General features: G+C 39.7%; 1 protein-coding gene across 10 annotated transcripts in view; it reads right to left on the reverse strand.

Moving 5' to 3' along the window:
- MYO1B (myosin IB) overlaps positions 1 to 20697 on the reverse strand; it is a 179868-nt gene that overhangs the window by 71749 nt on the left and 87422 nt on the right. For all 10 annotated transcript variants that reach the window (XM_032405920.1, XM_032405946.1, XM_032405939.1 and 7 more), the window contains 3 exons: positions 19823 to 19917; positions 4842 to 4946; positions 936 to 982 (listed from right to left, as the gene is read on the reverse strand). In XM_032405920.1, coding sequence (XP_032261811.1) covers positions 936 to 982; positions 4842 to 4946; positions 19823 to 19917 — 247 coding nt within the window. The remainder of the gene's footprint in view (positions 1 to 935; positions 983 to 4841; positions 4947 to 19822; positions 19918 to 20697) is intronic.

A 20697-nucleotide genomic window follows, 5' to 3' on the forward strand; every position in this document is an offset into this window, starting at 1 on the left:
CCCTCCACTTTCCAAGCTACCAAAACTACCTCTACCTGAGGTCACGGTCTTGCCTTGAGCACTGCATAACTCTAACGAGAAAAAAAGCAAAAAGGGAGACTAAAATAAGTGATGGGGAGAAAGGGCAGGAAGGGTCCCTGGCAGAGAAGCATAAAAATCACCCAAAATGGTCCCAAGTAATGTATATGAGAAGAAGAGCTTATAAAGTAAATGACCTTTTATTATAAAATTTATAAGATAGGTTGAACTGTAGAAAAAAGGGGCCAATTTCAAAATATCACCATCACACTCAACGCACTTCCCCCAGCCGCCACCAGGCCATGTCTGTGTCTCCATAAAGACCAAAGCAGGACAGCACGTGCTCAGCGGGAGAGACCCCAGCGGGCTGCTGAGGGCAGTGCATGCTGGGGAGAGCCGGGAGAGGAGACCAGGAAGGTGTGTCTTCCCGCACTCAGCATTTTCCAACTCAACCAAACTCGAAACATCAATCAGCTGCAGTTTTTACCTCTGTAAAGTTTCAGTGTACCCTTCCATCCTTCCTCGTCCCACTGAATAAAGGACAAAAGCTGTAGAGTACAAAAACTTGACACCCAGTTTATCCTTCCTTCTACTTAATCTGATTCTTAATTGTGATTTCTAAATGCCAAAACTCAGGTAAGTAAAGAGTTCTTCTAAAGAGCCTCCTTTCAATTGCCCATGGAATTCTATGATAGATGACAAGAAACTATGAAAGTCTGGCTGTCACTCCAAAAAGAATTAAAAACAAAAATCCCAGAAAGCAAAAAGTAGTCCTTAGAGAACTTTCTTTGTCTCAACAGCAGGGGTGTTCTTATTTTTCAAATGTGTATATTAAGAAATACTAAACATCTACTGGTTGTTTAAACATACATGAGCTAAATATTAGTGTTAACACTTATGCTTATACAAATACTTACAAATCTAGAGGAGTTGTCATTCCTTACAGTCTTGGCATTTCCAAAAGCTAGTAAGAAAGAAACAGATGCATGGGTAAAATTGACAGAAAAATAATTTCAAGCAGAAATTTAAAGCAAATGGAATATTTGATAGCTATAAATCCTAGAAAATACAACTTGCAGCAATGACATTTCTGTCCAAGCTTCCCATAGAAACATAACACAAGTCTTAAGAAAGCTTCCATGTCTTATGACAAGTTCATAGAAAAGGAGAGTCATTCCTATGATTCATGGAATTTTTTCAAATATTACTATAAATGGAATCTTGTCTAATTAAATAACCTTTTACTGTTTTAAAAGTAGTCAGTTGAGTGGATAGCAAGCAAGGCTTGTATTCTCCACCATTACCATCAGTGTAAATAAGATTATTTCAGAGATGACTGACTACTTAGTATTATCAAAGGCTTCATGGAATTTGATGAGGTTTCCAGATGGAAAAGGCACAAGAAACTTTAAATTATTTAATTAATTTTAAAATAAAGCTACTGAAATGTGATTACGTATGTAACTGTGAAATACAGAAAGAGTAAGAGATTTGGAAACTAACGTCATCTCCAATAGGCTAAAAATACTACATAGTTTCTTTAGTTCATACCCATCGGACCTAAGTGAAACTTTCCAGAAAAGAAAGAAAACCAAATGGGCCCATAATGCAGAATCCAAGTTTATTCCAAACTTAGCTGCTGTGAGGAGCCCAGTCTCCCACAGGAGTCCCTTTTAAGAAAATAAGGGCACCTAAGAACCACAGGTTGATGCCACCCCAGGCACAGAATGCTCCTGTTCAATATAGGTAGTTCACGGCATCCTAAAGAAAAAGGTCTGTTTCACCAAGCTTGTGCACAAAGTAGGGGCAAATTAATCTGGGCCACGGTAGCAGAGAATTAAGCTGAATAAATATAAGGCATATAAGCAGACGGATCCCTGTTTGATTGCTTTGGAAGAAGCCCAGCAGTGTACCTCTAACCTCAACATGCAAACCAGTCACCTAAGGATCTTGTTCAATGGGTCTGGGATGGTCATGAAATTCTGCATTTCTCCCAATACTCCCCAACCCACTCACCCCTGTTACTAGGATCCCTGGGCCCGCCGCAGCTAACAGGGACTGAAGAGTACTCAGTAATGTGGCAACCAGAAAAATGAATCTTGAGATTAAGAAGCCAGGCATCAAACCTCTGGAAGCCTCCATAACTTCATTAAACAGAGGGAAGATTAGAGTAACAGGAGTTCAAATGGTTACCAAGGGCTAAAAGCTGATCCAAGTTTTGAAAGCAGTCGCGTGATCAAGGCGCGACCGTGGGTTTCTGTTGAAGTTCACTTGGATATTCAGTAGCCAAACCCGATGCGTTATATTTCACGTTTGCTGGCTTTTTGTGTGTTTTTGATTTTTTAAAAATAGTTGGTTCCGGCTCAGTTCAGTAGAAATTTACAAAGTCAACACAGGGAAAGTTCTTCGTATCAGCGATTAAGGTTGGGAGGGGTATAGTTTGGTAGGTCCCTGATGCCAAATTCTCTCCTTAATAGAAAATCAGCTGAGAGGCTCTACTGAGTGGGGAAACCTGCACACAGGAAATACTCAAAAAAGGATGCTTACTGAAGAGGCTCACATCATTATCCATGTCCACCACCAGCTAAGAGGCTTTAATAAATGCAACCCTGAAAAGGCTGAGTGTTGCCCCAGTGGTCATGAAGACCACGACATTTCTTGTGTTTTAACAGGCTAGTCTTCCCGGTGGGTGTGAACATGTAGGGGGGCCAAGTTAACTAACTTGCATAGCCCCAAAGTCCAGCTTGAGATGCTGATGCATAAAGGACAGTTTATTGTGGCTTGAAGGTCAAGGGCAAGTGAAGGAATTGCTTCAAAAAAACTTTATTCAGGGCGCCATTTGCACGCCATAAACCATCTTTTCATCAAACAAATCCTGAGTTGCACACACAGCTCTAAACACTAAAGTCTTTTATTGTGAGCCACAGAATCAAAAACAAGTGTTTCATTATAGAACACTTGAGACACATTCCTCAATTGTTTTTTTAAGTTCATTGTTCTAAATGTTCATTTACAGTAGCAGTTCCAGTTAAAAAGTAAAGCATTCCCATAAAAGATAATACATGCCCACAGCAGACATTTCTTCCATTTCCTGCACTGGGGCCTAGTTCCAAATACCATCAAATAAAGGGCCAGATTCTCAACACAGATGCAAGCTATAGCATCCACAGTGCTTCTCCTTTAGATCACAGCATTCTTAAAATAAGCATATACAGAAATACACATACAGCACCCTAACTTAAAAGCAAAAGGGAAAGTAAACAAAAAGTCAAATACTGGAACAATAAAATGAAGATACAGCACTTTCCGTAATAGCTTCTTTATTCGTTAAGGTACCGAAGGGAACGAAAGATTGGTAACAACAGAATAGGTGTTTCAGGCTTTGTTTTTCACAACTTAAAGTATTTTCACTAGTCTTATCTCACTATCTGGGGGGTGAAGAGGCGGGGAAGGAGGGGCTAGGTCTAGGCAACAAAGAAAACAGGCAGGGCTCTGTCCCTCCACACCGGAGGGCATCTTACTCACCCCAAAGCAGTTCTGCTTTAATCCATGTTAAATCTTGACCCTCCATGACTTTGAACAAAGAGTTAAACCAAACTACTCTTCTAGACCAAAGACTCTGATCAGGGCTGGTTTTGACCCTTGACATTTGGCAGTGTCCAGAGACATTTTCAGAGCTAACAACTAGGGCCAGGGGTGCCTCTGAAACCTAGTGGGTAGAGGCCAGGGATGCAGCTAAACATCTTACAATGAATACACAGGACAGCACTCCATAGCAGAGATTTATCCAGTCCAAAATGAAGTTGAGAAACCCTACTCTATCCCAACAACTATATGAGTGACAATAAAGACAGGCTTACAATATAAAGCAAAAATTAAGGACTTGCCATCAATAGGGAAAGACTGATTTACTGTTTCCAAAGCAAAGAATGGTTTATGCCTATGGTTTATGCCAACCTCCATGGCATCAGGGGGACTCACCTCTGGCTTTTTCTGATGGTAGTATGGACTCCATGTATGTGTCCCCCACCAATTTTTATGTTGAAGTCCTAACCCCAATGTGATTGTGTTTAGAGCTGGGGCCTTTGGGAAGTAATTAGGGTTCTACGAGGTCATGAGCCAACCAGGGTTCCTGCCCCCAGCCACCACACACAAAGGAGAGATCATGCGATCCCACAGCAAGATGGTGGCTACCAGCAAGCCAAGAGGCCTACCGTGCCAGCACCTTCATCTAGGACTTCTGAGCCTCTAGAAGTGTAAGAAAACAAATTTCTGTGGTTTAAGCCACCCAGCCTATGGTATTTTGTTAGAGCAGCCTGAGCTAACTAACACAGAGGGCCAACCATAGAATCTGAACTCCAGAGTCAGGTTTAGGCTTTCTGTGATCCTGAAAAAAACTGTCCTTTAGATGTTTCTCTGGCACGGCCTTTCTGACAACAGAAATAAGCAGCCACAGGTGTTACCCCAAATGATAAAATAGCACTGCACTCATGTGGCGCTTTTTCACCAAGTTTTTCCTAGCCATCAAGTCAAATGCAAATATCAGGTGATTATTTTTAGGCAAAATTGAAGTAATTCAAATAAAAATTGAAAGGGAAAAAAAATGAATGTAAGTGGGAAAGCTCCTTTTGGATGAGTAAACTGTTTCCTCCTTTAAGCACCTGAAGCCAAGAGTTCTTAGGACACAGCTCATTTGCCCTGCAGGTCCGGGCCTGAACCTTCCTCTTTCCCTGCCTCCCCCCAGCTCCCCTGCCAGCCCACCAGGTACCTGAAGAGCCCTGCAAACTGGATCACACTGACCCGATGTACACAGGAAATCCTACCTTCCAGGACTGGGTTGGACTGTAAAAGCTGTTCTTTGACTTGGTTCACTTCTGCTCCTTTTCCACAAACGGCCGCTACATACGACATGACAAGCTTGCTGGCCTCTGTGGATGAAAACAAATCCTATCAATAAATTAAGCAGAAATCTGGAAACAAATTTTAGAGGAAGGAAATAGGGTGTAGAAGATCCATTAATGTTTTCAAATGCCTTTATACCTGGGACTAAATAATGTTTTGGAAATCTTTTAAAATTTGTGTGCTTTCCACCAGTCAGAATGGCTAAAATTAACAACACAGGGAACAACAGTGTTGGCGAGGATGCAGAGAAAGGGGAACCCTCCTACACTGTTGCTGGGAATGCAAACTGGTGTAGCCATTCTGGAAAACAGTACGGAGATTCCTCAAAAAGTTAAAAATAGAACTACCTTACAATCCAGCAACTGCACTACTAGGTATTTCCCAAAGGATACAGAAATATTGAATTGAAGGGGCACCTGCACCTCGATGTTTACAGCAGCATTATCAACAATAGCCAAACTATGGAAAGAGCCCAAGTGTCCACTGACAGATGAATGGATAAAGAAGATGTGGTGAATATATCCAATGGCATATAATCAAAAAGAATCAAATCTATCCATTTTGCAATGACGTGGCTGGAGTTAGAGAGTATTATGCTGAGTGAAATAAGTCAGTCAGGGAAAGACAAATACTGTATGATTTTACTTGTATGTGGAACCTAAGAAACAAAACAAATGATCATAGAAGGAAAAAATAGAGAGGCAAACAAAGAAACAGACTCTTTTTTTAAGATTTTATTTATTTATTTGACAGAGACAGACAGTGAGGGAGGGAACACAAGCAGGGGGAGTGGGAGAGGGAGAAGTAGGCTCCCCACTGAGCAGGGAGCCCAATGCGGGGCTCGATCCCAGGATCCTGGGACCATGACCTGAGCTGAAGGCAGACGCTTAATGACTGAGCCACCCAGGCACCCCAGACTCTTTAACTATAGAGAACAAACTGATGGTCACCAGAGGGCATGGGGGTTGGGGGACGGGTTAAATGGGTGATAGGGATTAAGGAGTGTACTGGTTATGATGAGCATCGGGTATTGTATCTAAGTGCTGAATCACTAAATTCTATACCTAAAACTAATATTATACTGTGTGTTAACTGGAATTTAAATAAAAACAAAAAAATTAAAAATTAAAAAAAATATTTGTGCTTTCTTTTCAATGACGTCCTTAATTCAGATATAATAGGAATTGTGCTTCAAGATTATCACCAGTATGAAAAAAAATTTGCTGAGTAATAGAGCCAACAACATGTCAGGAGAACTATCTTAAAGCAATCATTCACACATAATTACAATATTATACACAGATAATTCAAGGCAAAAATAACCTGGTAACCTGGGTAGCTTTACAAAAGTATTTTTAAAGTTTAAAAGAACTGTCCTCCTCAAAAATAGTTTCTAAATCAAACTAGTTTGCTCACAACTAGACTAAATTAGTTACTCTTGCTCACAACTAGACTAAATTAGTTACTCTTCAACTCAATTAAAAAACTAAGCCGCTAATGTAAGGATTTGGTAACAAGAAAGCTAGCTTTTATAGGGCACAGTTGTTTTCAAAGGTTTCACCAGGAACTCTGAAAGGTAAGCTGCTAAAAGAAGCTGGCCACCTGAAGCATACAAAGAATTCTTAGCTCAAAGGTGGGCAAGATTTGTTTTTGGTGGTTTTATCCTTTGGTGTCTATCAGCCTGTGTCCTCTCTCAGCATCTGCTTCTTAGGACCTGATCTTTTGAATAGTGCCTTCCAAGGAATATTAATAGATATTCAGGGAAAATGATGTCCAAAGTTAAATGAATTAGATGAAGTGAAATAGGTTTCTTTTTAAAGGGTTTCCTGGAGGATCACATGCATGGTGGAATTCTGGAAAAGGCTCGAGAATGCTACACTTCCCAGACTGGTTTGCCATGGAATCTGTTTCTCACTGAGCTGTCCTCATTCTGATTTTCCATAACCAGGGAAGGGCTCAACTATTAACTGTCAGCAGAATTCAACACACACCTTCATTTGGGCGGTCGCGGTAAGGAGACTCGAAGAAGTCTTGCTTTCTCTGAAGTCTGTGCACGGCTGCCACCGTCTGAGAGCAGGAAGGCATCCTCAGATCTGAGTGATGATACCTCTGCCCACAGGTATAAGGGGGCTGATCTCAACACCGCCATTTCTCATACAGAGACCGACAGGTGGCTTCCAGTCCCACTGCCCACCACGAAGAAGTAATAAATGAACAACCGGAATTCACCTTGGGCACACTGCTGGCACTTGCTTTAGGACTTTAGAACAACCCCAAAGCATTGACTAACAAGCCACTGAGCACCAAGAATCTATATCAGGTCACACAAAGTTCTCTAGGCCTGAGGTAGGAGCAAATAGGGTATAGGGAAAGCAAACAATCTCATGGAACCCTGAGAAATGAGGTGGGAGATTGGGTATTTCTGCCATGCTTGCAGTTAAGTCTTCCTCCAACGCGCTTTCTGGGTAATGAAAATGGGTCCACACAGGTTCTCTGGTGGTCTGTGATGGCTGATTTCTATTGTCTCCTTTTAGGGGCTGCAACTGAGAAATGCCAATCTCTTCATCTCTGTGATTCTCTTCCTCCAAAGGGCACTGTTCCTTCACACACCTTCCACTGTGTAAAGTTTCTGAACTACATTTCCCACTGTTCTCAGGGTTTCAGCATCTAAAAGCTGGTGAATTATATATGGACAAAGAGTTTATATGCTATCACATGTCATTTGACTTCCTGGTGCCACAATTCCCTCTACCCATCGGTCCGAGCTGGAACTCTTCTTCTGGTCACTTCAGGATACTTTCTTTCTAGGCTCTATGGCTTTCAAGTTCAGGTGAGGCTGCCCTCCCAGGAAATTCCTGACATCCTGTGCTGTCTGGTCTCCAATGCTGGGCCACCTCTCCTCAGTTACCCACACATCCCAACTCAGCAGTCTGGCCTCTGAAGCAACTCACCTCCAGGCCTGCTTTCTCATCATTCCACTTTCTCATTGGTACCTTCGCTCCCCATCCTCGCCTCCACCCTCACATATGTTATTATATCCCTAACAAGAATTTCTGGCCTTTCTACCCATTACACTATGACAAGACTAAAAGCATTTAGAGGCACAATAACGGTCTCAGATAGTGGCAAATACACACACACACACACACACACACACACACACACACACACACACATATATATATATAAACACATATACCTTAGATGAAAAGGTAAGTTTCCTTTTAGGTAAACTAACAACAAATATTAAAAGTCCAGGTCAGGCTGTTTTGCTTATTCCAGTGATTATGGACCTCACTGTAGACAAACCTCAAGTTTAGCTACATGACCACACAGAGTTCTCTGGAAATCCAGTTCTGGACCAGGATGGACTCTTAGGGACAAAATGCTGGGGTGGGGGTGGGGGGCAGGAATCAACCAAGAATCAAAATTCTCTGGTGGCTGTTGATTTGGTCTCAGAGACTTTTTAATGGCCAGTATGAAAAGAATCAAGTTTTCTCAGGGTCAAATCTGTTTAAAAAATGGTACAAGGAGCAGATCTTTTGGAATTTGGATTGAACTTACATCTGGTTGTTAAACTGCGTATAAACCCACAATATCTATTGAGATAGAAAGAGGACTTAATTGAAATTAGGAATGACTTTTATTAACCTTAAAATCTATTTAAGTAATTCAAATATAATTTTTAAATATAGTTCAAGGATACTTATTCCTAAATTGTTAAAAAGTTTGTATATTCAATTCTTCACTATCTTCAGGAAATCTAATCCTGGATTCATTTTGATAATTCATTTTTGGAAGCCGGGATTAAGAGTAGTTTTCTTTAAACAGTCTCATTATCTAAAAGAGACAACTCTTATAATATTTTTTCTTGACATAATACTTGATCTTTAACTTAAGCAGCTCATGAAATACTCACTACTTCAGAGAAATAAGTAGAACAGTAAGGATATGTTGCAAGGTCCAACATAGTTTAGAAGACTGTTCTTGTAATATTTCACCATGCTGGAAACAGGAAATAATAGTTATCTCATGAAGCTTTCTGCTTCATTTCCTTTTGGCCCTTCTGTACTAAAGTTCAAATAAATTTGTATCTTTATTCAAGTACTTAGATATTTATCCAAATCAAAACTTCATGTAATAACCTCTATGAATGAAATATATTTCTAAGAATCAAGAATTATAAAAAAAAAAAAAGAATCAAGAATTATCATCTTCCATATCTCAAAGTCCAGTTTTTGGATTATGTAGATTGTTACAGAAACCAACTAAACATGACCTTGGCAATCACGGTATACAATTATAAGCATTTTCCAAAACAACACTCTTGAACAGACCGTGGATACTTTAATCCAGTAATCATACTCTTCAATGACAATGTCTTTCATGTACATTGTAAAAACATCAAATGATTCTACTTGAGACAAAAAGGTGTACTCTTCATGTATACACAAAACTCTGAAAAGCACAGCTATTTTAGACCTAAAAACACTGGCATTTAAAACTGGCAAAACATAACAGCATTTGCTTAGAATCAATTCTTAGTTCATCATTTTCTCTCACTTGTAGATACTTCACATATGTAAATTTATGTACATATATATGTTTGAATGTAACTTGAATCCTAAAATTCATCAACAGTCAGACAAACAAAATATTAAGTCTTCGAAGTAAAGTCTCTTCTCACCAGAAAATGGTAGGACATCTAGGGTTGAACAGATATTCTGCACTAATGGGCAAATGGCCTGTCACAAAATACTTCTAAATCAGAGTATCTGGATCAGAATTCATTTCAACAAAGAAAGGAAAGGGGTTACAGAAGATAGAGATTCTGGGCATTTTAAATTCCTGATAAGGAAAAAATGAGAATTTAACTCTGTATTCTCTGGTACCTTGTAAAAGACTATGAACAATATATATCATCTGTTATTATGCAATTATTATATAATCATATAATTACGTAATAATTTTTTTTATGAAAGAAAGCACAGCAAAGTAGTAGTAGGTGAATGAGAAAGGAGAAACAAACATTTCAGTGAAAGACATTTGCGCTCATGAGGACAGCAGGATGGGAATCTTGCTGCTAAAATTGCAAAACCTGTGCATGTTAACTGAGCAGGCTCCCATGGATTCACAGTCACGGTATCAGGAACAAAAAAAACCAAGAACGTATGGATACAAGCAAGGCTTATTCGAGTTTTCTTCACAGAACTTCTCATAAATTTATCCAGGAGTTAATAGGTATCCATGTATGCATTCATAGTACATGCAACACCATGCATGTCACGTATAGATCACATAACACACATATATGTCATAAAGCAAACAGAGCCACACATTTCCACACACACATATACTGATATATTTATCTGCTTCTATACTTCTCTATCTCCTTGGTTAAAATATCCAAGTTTTTCCGGGCACCTGGGTGGCTCAGTTGGTTAAGCGTCTGCCTTCGGCTCAGGTCATGATCCCAGGGTCCTGGGATCGAGTCCTGCATCGGGCTCCCTGCTCAGCGGGGAGTCTGCTTCTTCCCTCTCCCTCTGTCCCTCCCTGTGCTTGTGCTCCTCCCCCCCAAATAAATAAATAAAATCTAAAAAAAGAAAAAAAAAACAAGTTTTTCTAGGGACTGAGCTTACATAGGTCTCACGGTCCAGTGACCTGAAGAGTAAGACTACCTCAATCAATGAGGCCACCTCTGTGTACAATGAAAGACAGATGCTGCAACACAGAGGAACACCCTTTTTAGCAGCCACGAGTCTGCAAGGCTGTACAGTAAGCCAGCTGCAGCATGTCCAAACTAACCAGACAGGTGGCCTCAAACCGTTCCAGCCGTGGTACAAAGAGCCTGGGTCTTGTGATGAGCAATACAGCTTTTCCTCTAAGAGGAGTCATGACGGGCAGTGTTTTTACTGAAGTACAACGCTATATACAAGTTGTTCTGCTTCAGAAAGTTTGGCCACGAGATCTCTGATAATGAATATAAAACATGTGGATCAAGAGAGGCCTTTCTCACATGGGGAAGAAACAAAACAAAAGCTCACTATATTTTGGGCTTCAGTCTGCTTAGCTGTTCTGCCTCCCTGGGACACCTCTGTAAGGAGATGTAAAGTCGTACAAGGTCATTTGGGGTTCAGAACCAAAGGTCTTAATGAGCAAGGCAGGCTTCATAACTCTCCTAGCAGATGGTTGGAGAGTTCCTAGAAACTGATGTAACTGTAAAATTAGAAACCAAATGATTTATGCTGTTTTCCTATGTCAGGATCATCTTCTTAGGCCCACAGATTTATTGTGATGTCTTTGAAACAATATAGTTATGATGGTTCCTTCACGTTCTATGCCCCCTGCCCCCATCAGCGCTTGCATGATTCTCCACAAACTATCGGTATTCACAGTAGTGAATTCTGAGTTCACTGCCTAGAAATACTTGGGCACTTTTATGAGGCATGATGAATTTTTTATTTAGCACAGCAGTAATGAATTAAATAGGACCCCAAAGGACTCAAAGAGTTCACGCCTCTCCCTGAGTGCCCACATTATATAACCGTGCAGCATAAGAATATCTCCACTGCTTAAGGCCAATAACATCATCATCCGCCAAGGGGGTTTACAACCTCATTAAATTAATTACTTCTTGTAAAATAAGCCCTCTAATACTGCAGGGTAGACCTGTATAAGTTATCAAGTAAAGATTCTTACCGAAAAGACATACTGTGCATAAACTCTACAGTACATTCTAGGCCCTCCATAAATGTTAGTTCTCTTCTTCTTTCATTTAATTACCAACAAAATCTTTAATAACGATGTGTACTCAAAAACAATTTCAGGGGCGCCTGGGTGGCTCAGTCGTTAAGCATCTGCCTTCGGCTCAGGTCATGATCCCAGGGTACTGGGATCGAGCCCCGCATTGGGCTCCCTGCTCAGCGGGAAGCCTGCTTCTCCCTCTCCCACTGTCCCTGCTTGTGTTCCCTCTCTCGCTGTGTCTCTCTCTGTCAAATAAATAAAATCTTTAAAAAAAAAAACAATTTCAGTGGTCAAGATAATGGGGCATTTCAAAAGTGCCCTGGCATCCCTCTTCCCCACAGAACTGACAAAACCCCATCTCCAAACTCCTCACACTACCATGCTACAATCTGTGTATTATTTTCCATCATTTCATTTTCCCGTAAGTAATCTCCATGAACCAGAGACATTAATCAACACATAAATTCTATGCTTTACTCAGATGGATAGTGTAATAACAACTAAAACCATAATAAATTTTGAGGCAATCTTTGTACCACTCCTTGCAAAGTGAAAGAAAAGTAGAAAAAGATGAATAAGTAAGTGAAGCACTAAATGTCCCTAAGGACAGAGATGTAGGAGATGCTGTTGGGATCTGTAAATGGAAAGGAAGAGCTTATTAGCAGCTACCAAAGAGTGTAGTTGAGTGGATATTTTAAAACAGCAGCTCTCACTCAGGACTAGGGTCCACCTCCCAGCACTAGGAGGTTTAATGACAATGGACAGCTGAAGATCACAAGATCCAGGAATCACAGTAGCTCAAAAATAAGACAAATGCATCAAATGACCTCTAGGCAGTGCTATCCAAAGTATGATCCAAAAACCATCACTATTCAAAGTTGGTAGGTCCATGGACTATTCCCAGTCTACACATGAGAATAGGCTTTTATAAGTTTTTATAGCAATTTGGTCTTTTATTTTGTCTCTTTAAATGAAAAACAATTAGAGACTGGTTCTTCTATGTCTTCTTTTATTTCATTTTTCTGATATCAGTCAGGAACAGATTTGGGGAGGAGAGAGACCGGTGTTTCACGGTGGAAGGTTTGAGAAGCACTGCTTGAGAATGGCTATGGTACCGTCCTCCAGCTTCCCACCTGAAGCAGCGCCTCACCTTGTGTGCTGTAAATAGAACAGCCCTACCAGAGGGAAAAAAGCAAAGACCAAGAAGCAGCTGTCCGTTCTTATGACAGAGGGCAAAGGGATCCTAGGAAGGACAAAATCCGGGGAGGACGATAGGGAGAAAAGGATTCCAAGTGGTGAGTGGGATACTGAAACCCAAAGGACAAGTTATTACATAACAAAATATCAAGAGAAGAGAAAAACTACAGAACAGAAGAATGAACTCCATCCCACTAGATTCCTACCAGAGGAATGAGGTGCTTTTGTTTTTCTTGGAAAAGACTGAACACCAACCCAGTATCATCAACCTCCACTTAGCTTTTCAATAAGAAAGACACGTGAACCCACCGGGAGATGGAATCTCACTGCAGGAGCGGGCAGTGTGGTTTAGAACTCTCTGAGAAGGAGGTGGTCACGCGCTGACATGGCTCATTAGTGGATGTGTTGTCTTCTTGGAATGTATGTTCCAGAGGAGATGAAGACGTGGCCAACACCAGTCAAGCCAGTGACCACAACCACTTCTGATGACTCACTTAGGAACAAAGTGATACAATCAGACTCTCAAAAAATGTATCTTTAGTCGTGATGAAGAATTAGTAAAAACCTAAAAAAATTAATAGCCATAGGAATAATTTCATCTCTTCCTCCCTCATGCTTAAATGAAAAGAAAGGTATGAAGTGACTGGGCTTGTAGATGCAGTCAAAAGGATCGGGGTAAGGAGTGGGGGGCATGAGATACACCAGCACAAATGCCTCCTGTCAAGGGGCGTAGTTTTTGACTTGCCTTGCAACATTTCCATTGGTCAACTTGGAAAGTAACAAGAAGCTGTACTACTTCTAAGAATTTAATTGTTTCATAAGAAAGAACTGGTTAGTGACAGAAGAGAGGCAAAAACTTTCTCGCACGACACCAGTGTCCTTTTAAAGTATCTACTGTAAAGAGAGAGTTCTGAATGGCTAAAGATGTCACAAATTTCTGAGCAAATAGAGGTTTAGAGCCCATACCCAGAGATTCAGATGAATGATCTGAAAAGGAATAGGAAACTATATATAGTTTTATATGTCTATATATAATAGAGAGCAAAACTTTTAATGAAAAGTAGCACAAGCTGCAATTATTGAAAAGGAGAAAAGCAAGAGAGAGGTGCAGAAGTAGGTAGGGACTAGATCACACAGAATCTTATGTAGCAAGCACAATGGACTTGACATTTATTTTAGTGCAACAGAAACCATTAAAATGTTTATACAAAAGTACCTTGAGACAAATGAAAATAGAAAAACAATGTATCAAAACTTAGGAGATGCAACTTTTAGGAGGAAAGTTTATAGTCACAAATGTATACATCAAGAATAAAGAAAGATCTCAAACAAACCTAATATTACACCTCAAGGAACCAAAAAAAGAGTAACAAACTAAGCTCAAAGTTAGCAGAAAGAAGGAAATAATACCAATTAGAGCAGAAGTAAATGAAACATAGAACTGGAAAATGACAGAAAAGATTAATAAAACTAAGAGATGGTTCTTTGAAAAGATAAACCAAACTGACAAACCTTTAAACTAACCAAGAAAAAGAGAGGTCTCAAATAAATAAAATTATAAATGAAAGAGGAGACATTCAACAAATACCATATAAATACAAAGAACCTTAAGAGGCTACTATGAACAATTACATGCCAACAAATTGGACAACCTAGAAGAAATGGATAAATTCCTAGAAACATACAAACTACCAAGACTGAATTGTGGTAAACAGAACAGTAACAAGTAAGATTGAATCAATAATAAAAAACCTCCCCAAAAAGAAAAACCCAAAATTAGATGGTTTCACTGTTGAATTCTACCAAACATTTAGGGGAGAATTAACACCAATCCCTCTCACTCTTCCAAAACACTGAAGAAGAGGTAATACTTCCAAACTCATTTTACAAAGCCAAACTTACCCTGATACCAAAGCCAGATAAAGATACTACAAGAAAACTACAGATCAATATCCCTGATGAAAAAAGATGCTAAAATTCTCAAAAACTACTACCAAACTGAATTCAAAGACTTTTAGGATCATACACTGGGGTGCCTGGGTGGCTTAGTCAGTTGAGCGTCCCACTCTTGATTTTGGCTAAGGTCATGATCTCAGGGTCCTGGGATCAAGCCCTGCATCAGGCTCCATGCTCAGTGGGAAGTCTTGCTTCTGGATTCTCTCCCTCTCCTTCTGCCCCTCCCCCCACTCACACAATCAAGCGCTCTCTCTCAAAATAAATAAATCTTAAAAAAAAAAAAAAAAGGATCATACTCCATGATCAAGTGATATTATCCCTAAGATGCAAGGATGGTTTAACATGTGCAAATCAATAAAAGTGATACATCACATTAACAGAATGAAAGATAAAAATATGACCATCTCAATAGATGCAAAAAGGCATTTGATGAAATTTAAAATCCTTTCATGATAAAAACTCGCAACTGATTGGGTATAGAAGGAACGTACCTCAACATAGAAAAGGACATAAATGACAAGCCCACAGCTGACATCATACTCAATGGCGAAAGGTTGAGAGCTTTTCCTCTAAGATGAGGAACAGGACAAAGTTGCCCACTCTCACCACTCCTATTCGACATGGTAGTGGAAGTCCTAGCTAGAGCAATTATGCAAGGAAAAGAAATAAAAGACACCAGAATCAGAAAGAAGTAAAATTGTCTCTGTAGAGGACATGATCTTACATATAGAAAACTCTGAAGATGCCACCAAAAGAACTGTTAGAACTAATAAACTAATTCAATGAAGTTGCAGGATACAAGATAAACATACAAAATCAGTTGTGTTTCTTTATACTAACAACAAAGTATCTGAAAAAGAAATAAAACAATCCTATTCACAATAACATCAAAAACAATGAAATACTTAGGAAAAACTTAAGCAAGGAGGTGAAAGATCTCATAAGACACTCATGAAAGAAAATTAAAGACACAAATAAATGGAAAAATACCCTATGTTCATAGATTGAAAGAATTTATGGTATTAAAATGTCCATACTACCCAAAGTAATCTATAGATTCAATGTAATCCCTATCAAAATTCCAATGGCATTTTTCACAGAAAAAGAAAAAAACAATCCTAAGATTTATACAGAACTACAAAGAGACTGCAAACAGCCAAAGCAATCTTCAGAAAGAAGAATAAACCTGGAAGCATTATAATTCCTGATTTCAAACCACTACAAAGCTATAGTAAATAGTATGGTACTTGCATAAAAATAGATACATAGACCAAAAAAAACAGAACAGAGGAGCCCAGAAATAAAACCGTGCATATGCAGTCAACTAATATTTCACAAGGGAGCCAAGAATACTCAATAGGGAAAAGACAGTCTTTTCAATAAATGGTGTTGGCAAAATAGGATATTCACATGCAAAATAAATCTGAACCCTATCTTATACCACTCACAAAAAGTAACTCAAAATGGAGTAAAGACCTAACTCTAAAACCTGAAGCCATAAAAAATCCTAAAAGAAAACATAAGGCAAAAGTTCTTTGATATTGGTCTTAGCAATGATTTCTTGGCTATGACATGCAAAGTATAAACAGCAAAAGCAAAAGTAACAAGTGGGACGGCATCAAACTAAAAAGCTCTGTAGAGCCGAAGAAACAATCAATAAATGGAAAGGCAACCTACAAAATGCAGGAAATACTTAAGTCATGTATCTGATAAACAGTTAATACGTAACTCATACAACTCAATAGCAATAAATAATAATAATAATCTGATGTAAAAATAAGCAAAGGACTTGAATAGGTATTTTTCCAAATAAGACACTGAAATGGCTAACAGGTACCTGAGGATGTGCTCCATATCATCAGGGAAATGCAATTCAAAATAACAACCTGGTACTTGTCAGAATGGCTATTATCAAGAAAAGCAAGAGATAACAAGCGCTGGAGAAAATGTGGTGAAAAGGAAAGCCCTGTGCACTGTTGGTGGGAATGTAAATTGGTACGACCACCATGGAGGACAGTACAGAGGTTCCTCAAAAACTCACAAACTTCCAGTGATGGGATTAGTGTGCTTATCTCACTCTCACTCATTCTCTCTCTGTCTCTCTCTCTCTCTCTCTCTCTCTCTCTCTGTCTCTATCTCTATCTCTCCCATGTGCAACACAGATAGAAGGTTTTCACCAGGAACCAAATCAGCAAGCACTTTGATCTTGGACTTCCCAGCCTCCAGGACTATGAGAAATAAATATGTGTTGCTTAAGCCACCCAGTCTACGGTATTTTGTTAAATCAGGCTGAACTGACTAAGATAAGTGGGGACTCTAGAGCTTTATATATACCTGTGTTCAAAATCCCAGCTCTGTCACTTTCTCACTGGGAAGTTTGGACAAGTTGGTTAACCTTTCTGTGGCTCAATTTCCCCATGATAAAAATGGGGGTAAGAAGAATACTTACGCATGTAATATGCTAAAAGCACAATGCCCAGCACAATGTGTACTTATGTAGGGTAGCTACTGTTATGACCCAATGGCGCAACAGTGGTTCTACGGGAGGGAACAGAATCAGAATTTGTCAGTTTCACAAGCGGCTTTAACAATGGTCTAAAATTTATAAAAATAAATAAAAGATTCTACATTTAAGCTTACAATAACTTTGATGGACAATACCAGATTGAGCATATCTGACCTAACAGAAGTGGATTCAAAAAACCTACAATATCTTGCTTGATGAAAAGACTGGTATGATTCCATACATGTGTTATATTAACAGAAGCCTGGTAGCCATATTAAAAGGGGGAATAGTTCCACTATAACCAAGACCAAACTTGAAGTATTTATTTTGTCTCTCTCTCTTCTTGGGATGTAATTTTGTGAAGCGTATAGACAAAATGGGATTATTCCAGAATAATAGGACCATGATAGTGAGGGATTGGAGAATGAGACCTAATCCTCCTATTATATGCTCTTAAAAGCACCCTGTACTTTTGCTTCACTGCACTTAATATTCTGTATATAAACTATATGTATACATGCATACATACAATATATGTATATGTGTATATTTAGTACATATACTATGTACATGTATATAAAACACAGAGCTATTGTCTATCTCCTCCACTAGTTTACAAATTCTGTAAGGACCAGGATGGCGTCTGGCTCACCAGTGTATCACTAGTACTTAGTACAGTACCTTTCACCTTATTAGTATTCCTACTGGTACTCAAAAATTATTTCCCAGGGGCTCATGGGTGGCTCAGCCGGTAGAGTGGCTGAATTGGTTTTGGCTCAGGTCATGGTCTCGCAGTCCTGGGACTGGGCCCCGTGTCGGGAAGTCTGCTTGAGGATTCTCTCCTTCTGCCCCTCCCTACCCCTCTAAAATGAATAAATAAATCTTAGAAAAAAATTATTTCCTGGATGAATGAATAAATGAATGTGCATTACATGGGAAATTTGTGAAGACAAGGCATGTTTAGCCCTAGGAAGACACGATGGATGACTTCAAATAACTGAGTGACTGCCCCATAGAAAAGAAAGTACACTAACTGGATAAGGTTCCAGACTGCAGAGGTAAGACCACTAGGTAGAGGCAGAATCCAACTCTAGGTAAGAAAGAACTTGTGTTAGCTGAACCTGTATGGCAAATGTAGCAGTCGGCTTTCCAAAGCAGTGAGCCCTCCATCACTACAGAAGAAGGCAGTCTGGCTGTTCTACGGGAAGGACCCCACAGTAGGCGGTATACAACTACAATCCCTTCCAATATGAGACTATGCTTTCTGTTACTTTCCATTCTTTTTTTTTTTTTTTTTTTTTTTTGAAGATTTTATTTATTTATTTGAGAGAGAGCAAGTGAGCACAAACGGGGTGGGGCAGTGGGAGAGGGAGAAGCAGAGTCCCCACTGAGCAGGGAGCCCAACACTGGGCTCAATCCCAGGACTCCAGGATCATGACTGAGCCAAAAGCCAAAGGCAGACACTTAACCGACTGAGCCACTCAGGCGCCCCTGTTACTTTCCATTCTTACATGTCAGTCAATAAGACTTCAAAGGCACAAATTTTAGTTGGGGCTTATGAACAAAATATCCATTTCGGTCAGATGACTGAAATAACCATGGGCAACTTTCTTCTCTTAATAATCAGAGACTCAAAGTATGCTAATCTGATCACTTAATAGCCAAGCAAAGTAGAAATGTTTAAATCCCTTTTTAGCAAACTAGCAGAATCATCAGAGTCTTGTGTATAAAACAAGAACATTTTACAGATAAAATGGCTGTGAAAATACCATCCCCCTCATCATCCTCCTCCTTCAGGGACTTACCAGTTCCATCAAAGAAACTCACTGACAACAGTGGTTTTAACCTGCCCAAGTCTGGACTCACAGAGCACAGCTCTTCTAAATTTTTTCCAGGTTAGCTGGGCATCATGTGTAAAATCATTTTTTCACTCAAAAGCATCATCAATCACACGAATTGTTTTTACTAAAAGCACAAGAAAAAAAGCATAATCTCTCCATTCAAGGGTTTGTGTTACGGGGAGGTTGCTAGCCTATCTAAAAATATATAGAAAATTTCAATTCCTTAGGCTTCAAAGTCTTTAGAGTAAAATTAAGCATTTTTCTGGTATATTCCCTCCTCACTCTTTAGCAGAGGTAAGATGTGCCTGTGGCCTCTCAAAGCCCAAACAATCTGTCATTCATCAAAGAAGTGGTAAGACCTCAAAGGTCTGGGGCCTTGGAGGAAAGGTAAAAGACCTTGAAGTAGATCCGGAATCCAGAAATAGACTCCCATACTGGTTGAAATCCCTTTGACAGTTACCCGTTTCTTCAAGTGAGAGATGTTAAGTCCTTCCCAGAGAACAGTCCATGATCCTAATCAGCAGCCTCCTGCAAAGGAGCCATCACAGTGGCCCTGTGCAGCTTCACGCTAATGAGCCCCACCCTCTGCTCGAACATCATCTGTGCCGCATTTACCTTCTAGAGAGGAGAAAGGAAGGTTGTCCAGGGCTGGCCTTACCTGTTTTTCCTGCTCCGCTCTCCCCAGTAATGAGAATACATTGGTCCTTATCTTGATCTCTCAGGGATCTGTATGCTTCATCTGACAGGGCGAAGCTGCAGGGGATAATGGGAGAAAAGTCCTGAAAATTCAGCTCATTATCATGTGCTTATCAGATGCAACCACAGGCTCTTTAAAGGACACTGATATGCTTTAGATAGGAAGCTGAGACATCAGATTTTATTTCCTTCAAATTCTTAAAGGGAAAAATAAACCCATCCATCATTGTGGCCCATGTTACCTTTTCCTTCGAATTCTCTAGTAAACAAAATGTTACCAATTTACTGTACTCCTTAGATTGCTTTATTTAACCCACATGTGATACTTAAGGTTCATTGTATTAAAATCTGGACAATTCAGAGAACCAAGGAGAAAATGTCACATCACATGCCCAAAACTGGACAATGTAGAGGTTTTCAGAACAATACACTCGTTTCAAAACAACGAGAAAAAATTTTTTTCGAACATTAGAAAAACGTTATCAAATACCAAATAGCTGGTATTAGCATCATTAAGCTAAAGACAGAACTACTGCCTTCCCAGACACATAAGTGAAGCTAACCACCCACCAGAGGCCAGAGGTATCACGCATCTGCCAGGGGTCTTGTCCAGTCCCAGGCCCTCAAGCTCCTCATTGGGCCCTGTGATGACAAAGGGCCCCCTATCGAGGACCAAGTCAGTCCTCAGGTTGATCTTCCCTGCCTCGAAATCTACAAACAAGGTAAAATGTGCCCCCTCTAGCTAACTGAAAAATAATTTTGACAATATGGTACTGTGTTTAAAATAGGTAAAGTCCCTCTTCTAATTCATTTATCAACGAGTACTTATCGAGAATC

Source organism: Phoca vitulina, unplaced genomic scaffold, assembly GCF_004348235.1.
Source record: "Phoca vitulina isolate PV1807 unplaced genomic scaffold, GSC_HSeal_1.0 scaffold1, whole genome shotgun sequence".
Taxonomy (NCBI): domain Eukaryota; kingdom Metazoa; phylum Chordata; class Mammalia; order Carnivora; family Phocidae; genus Phoca; species Phoca vitulina.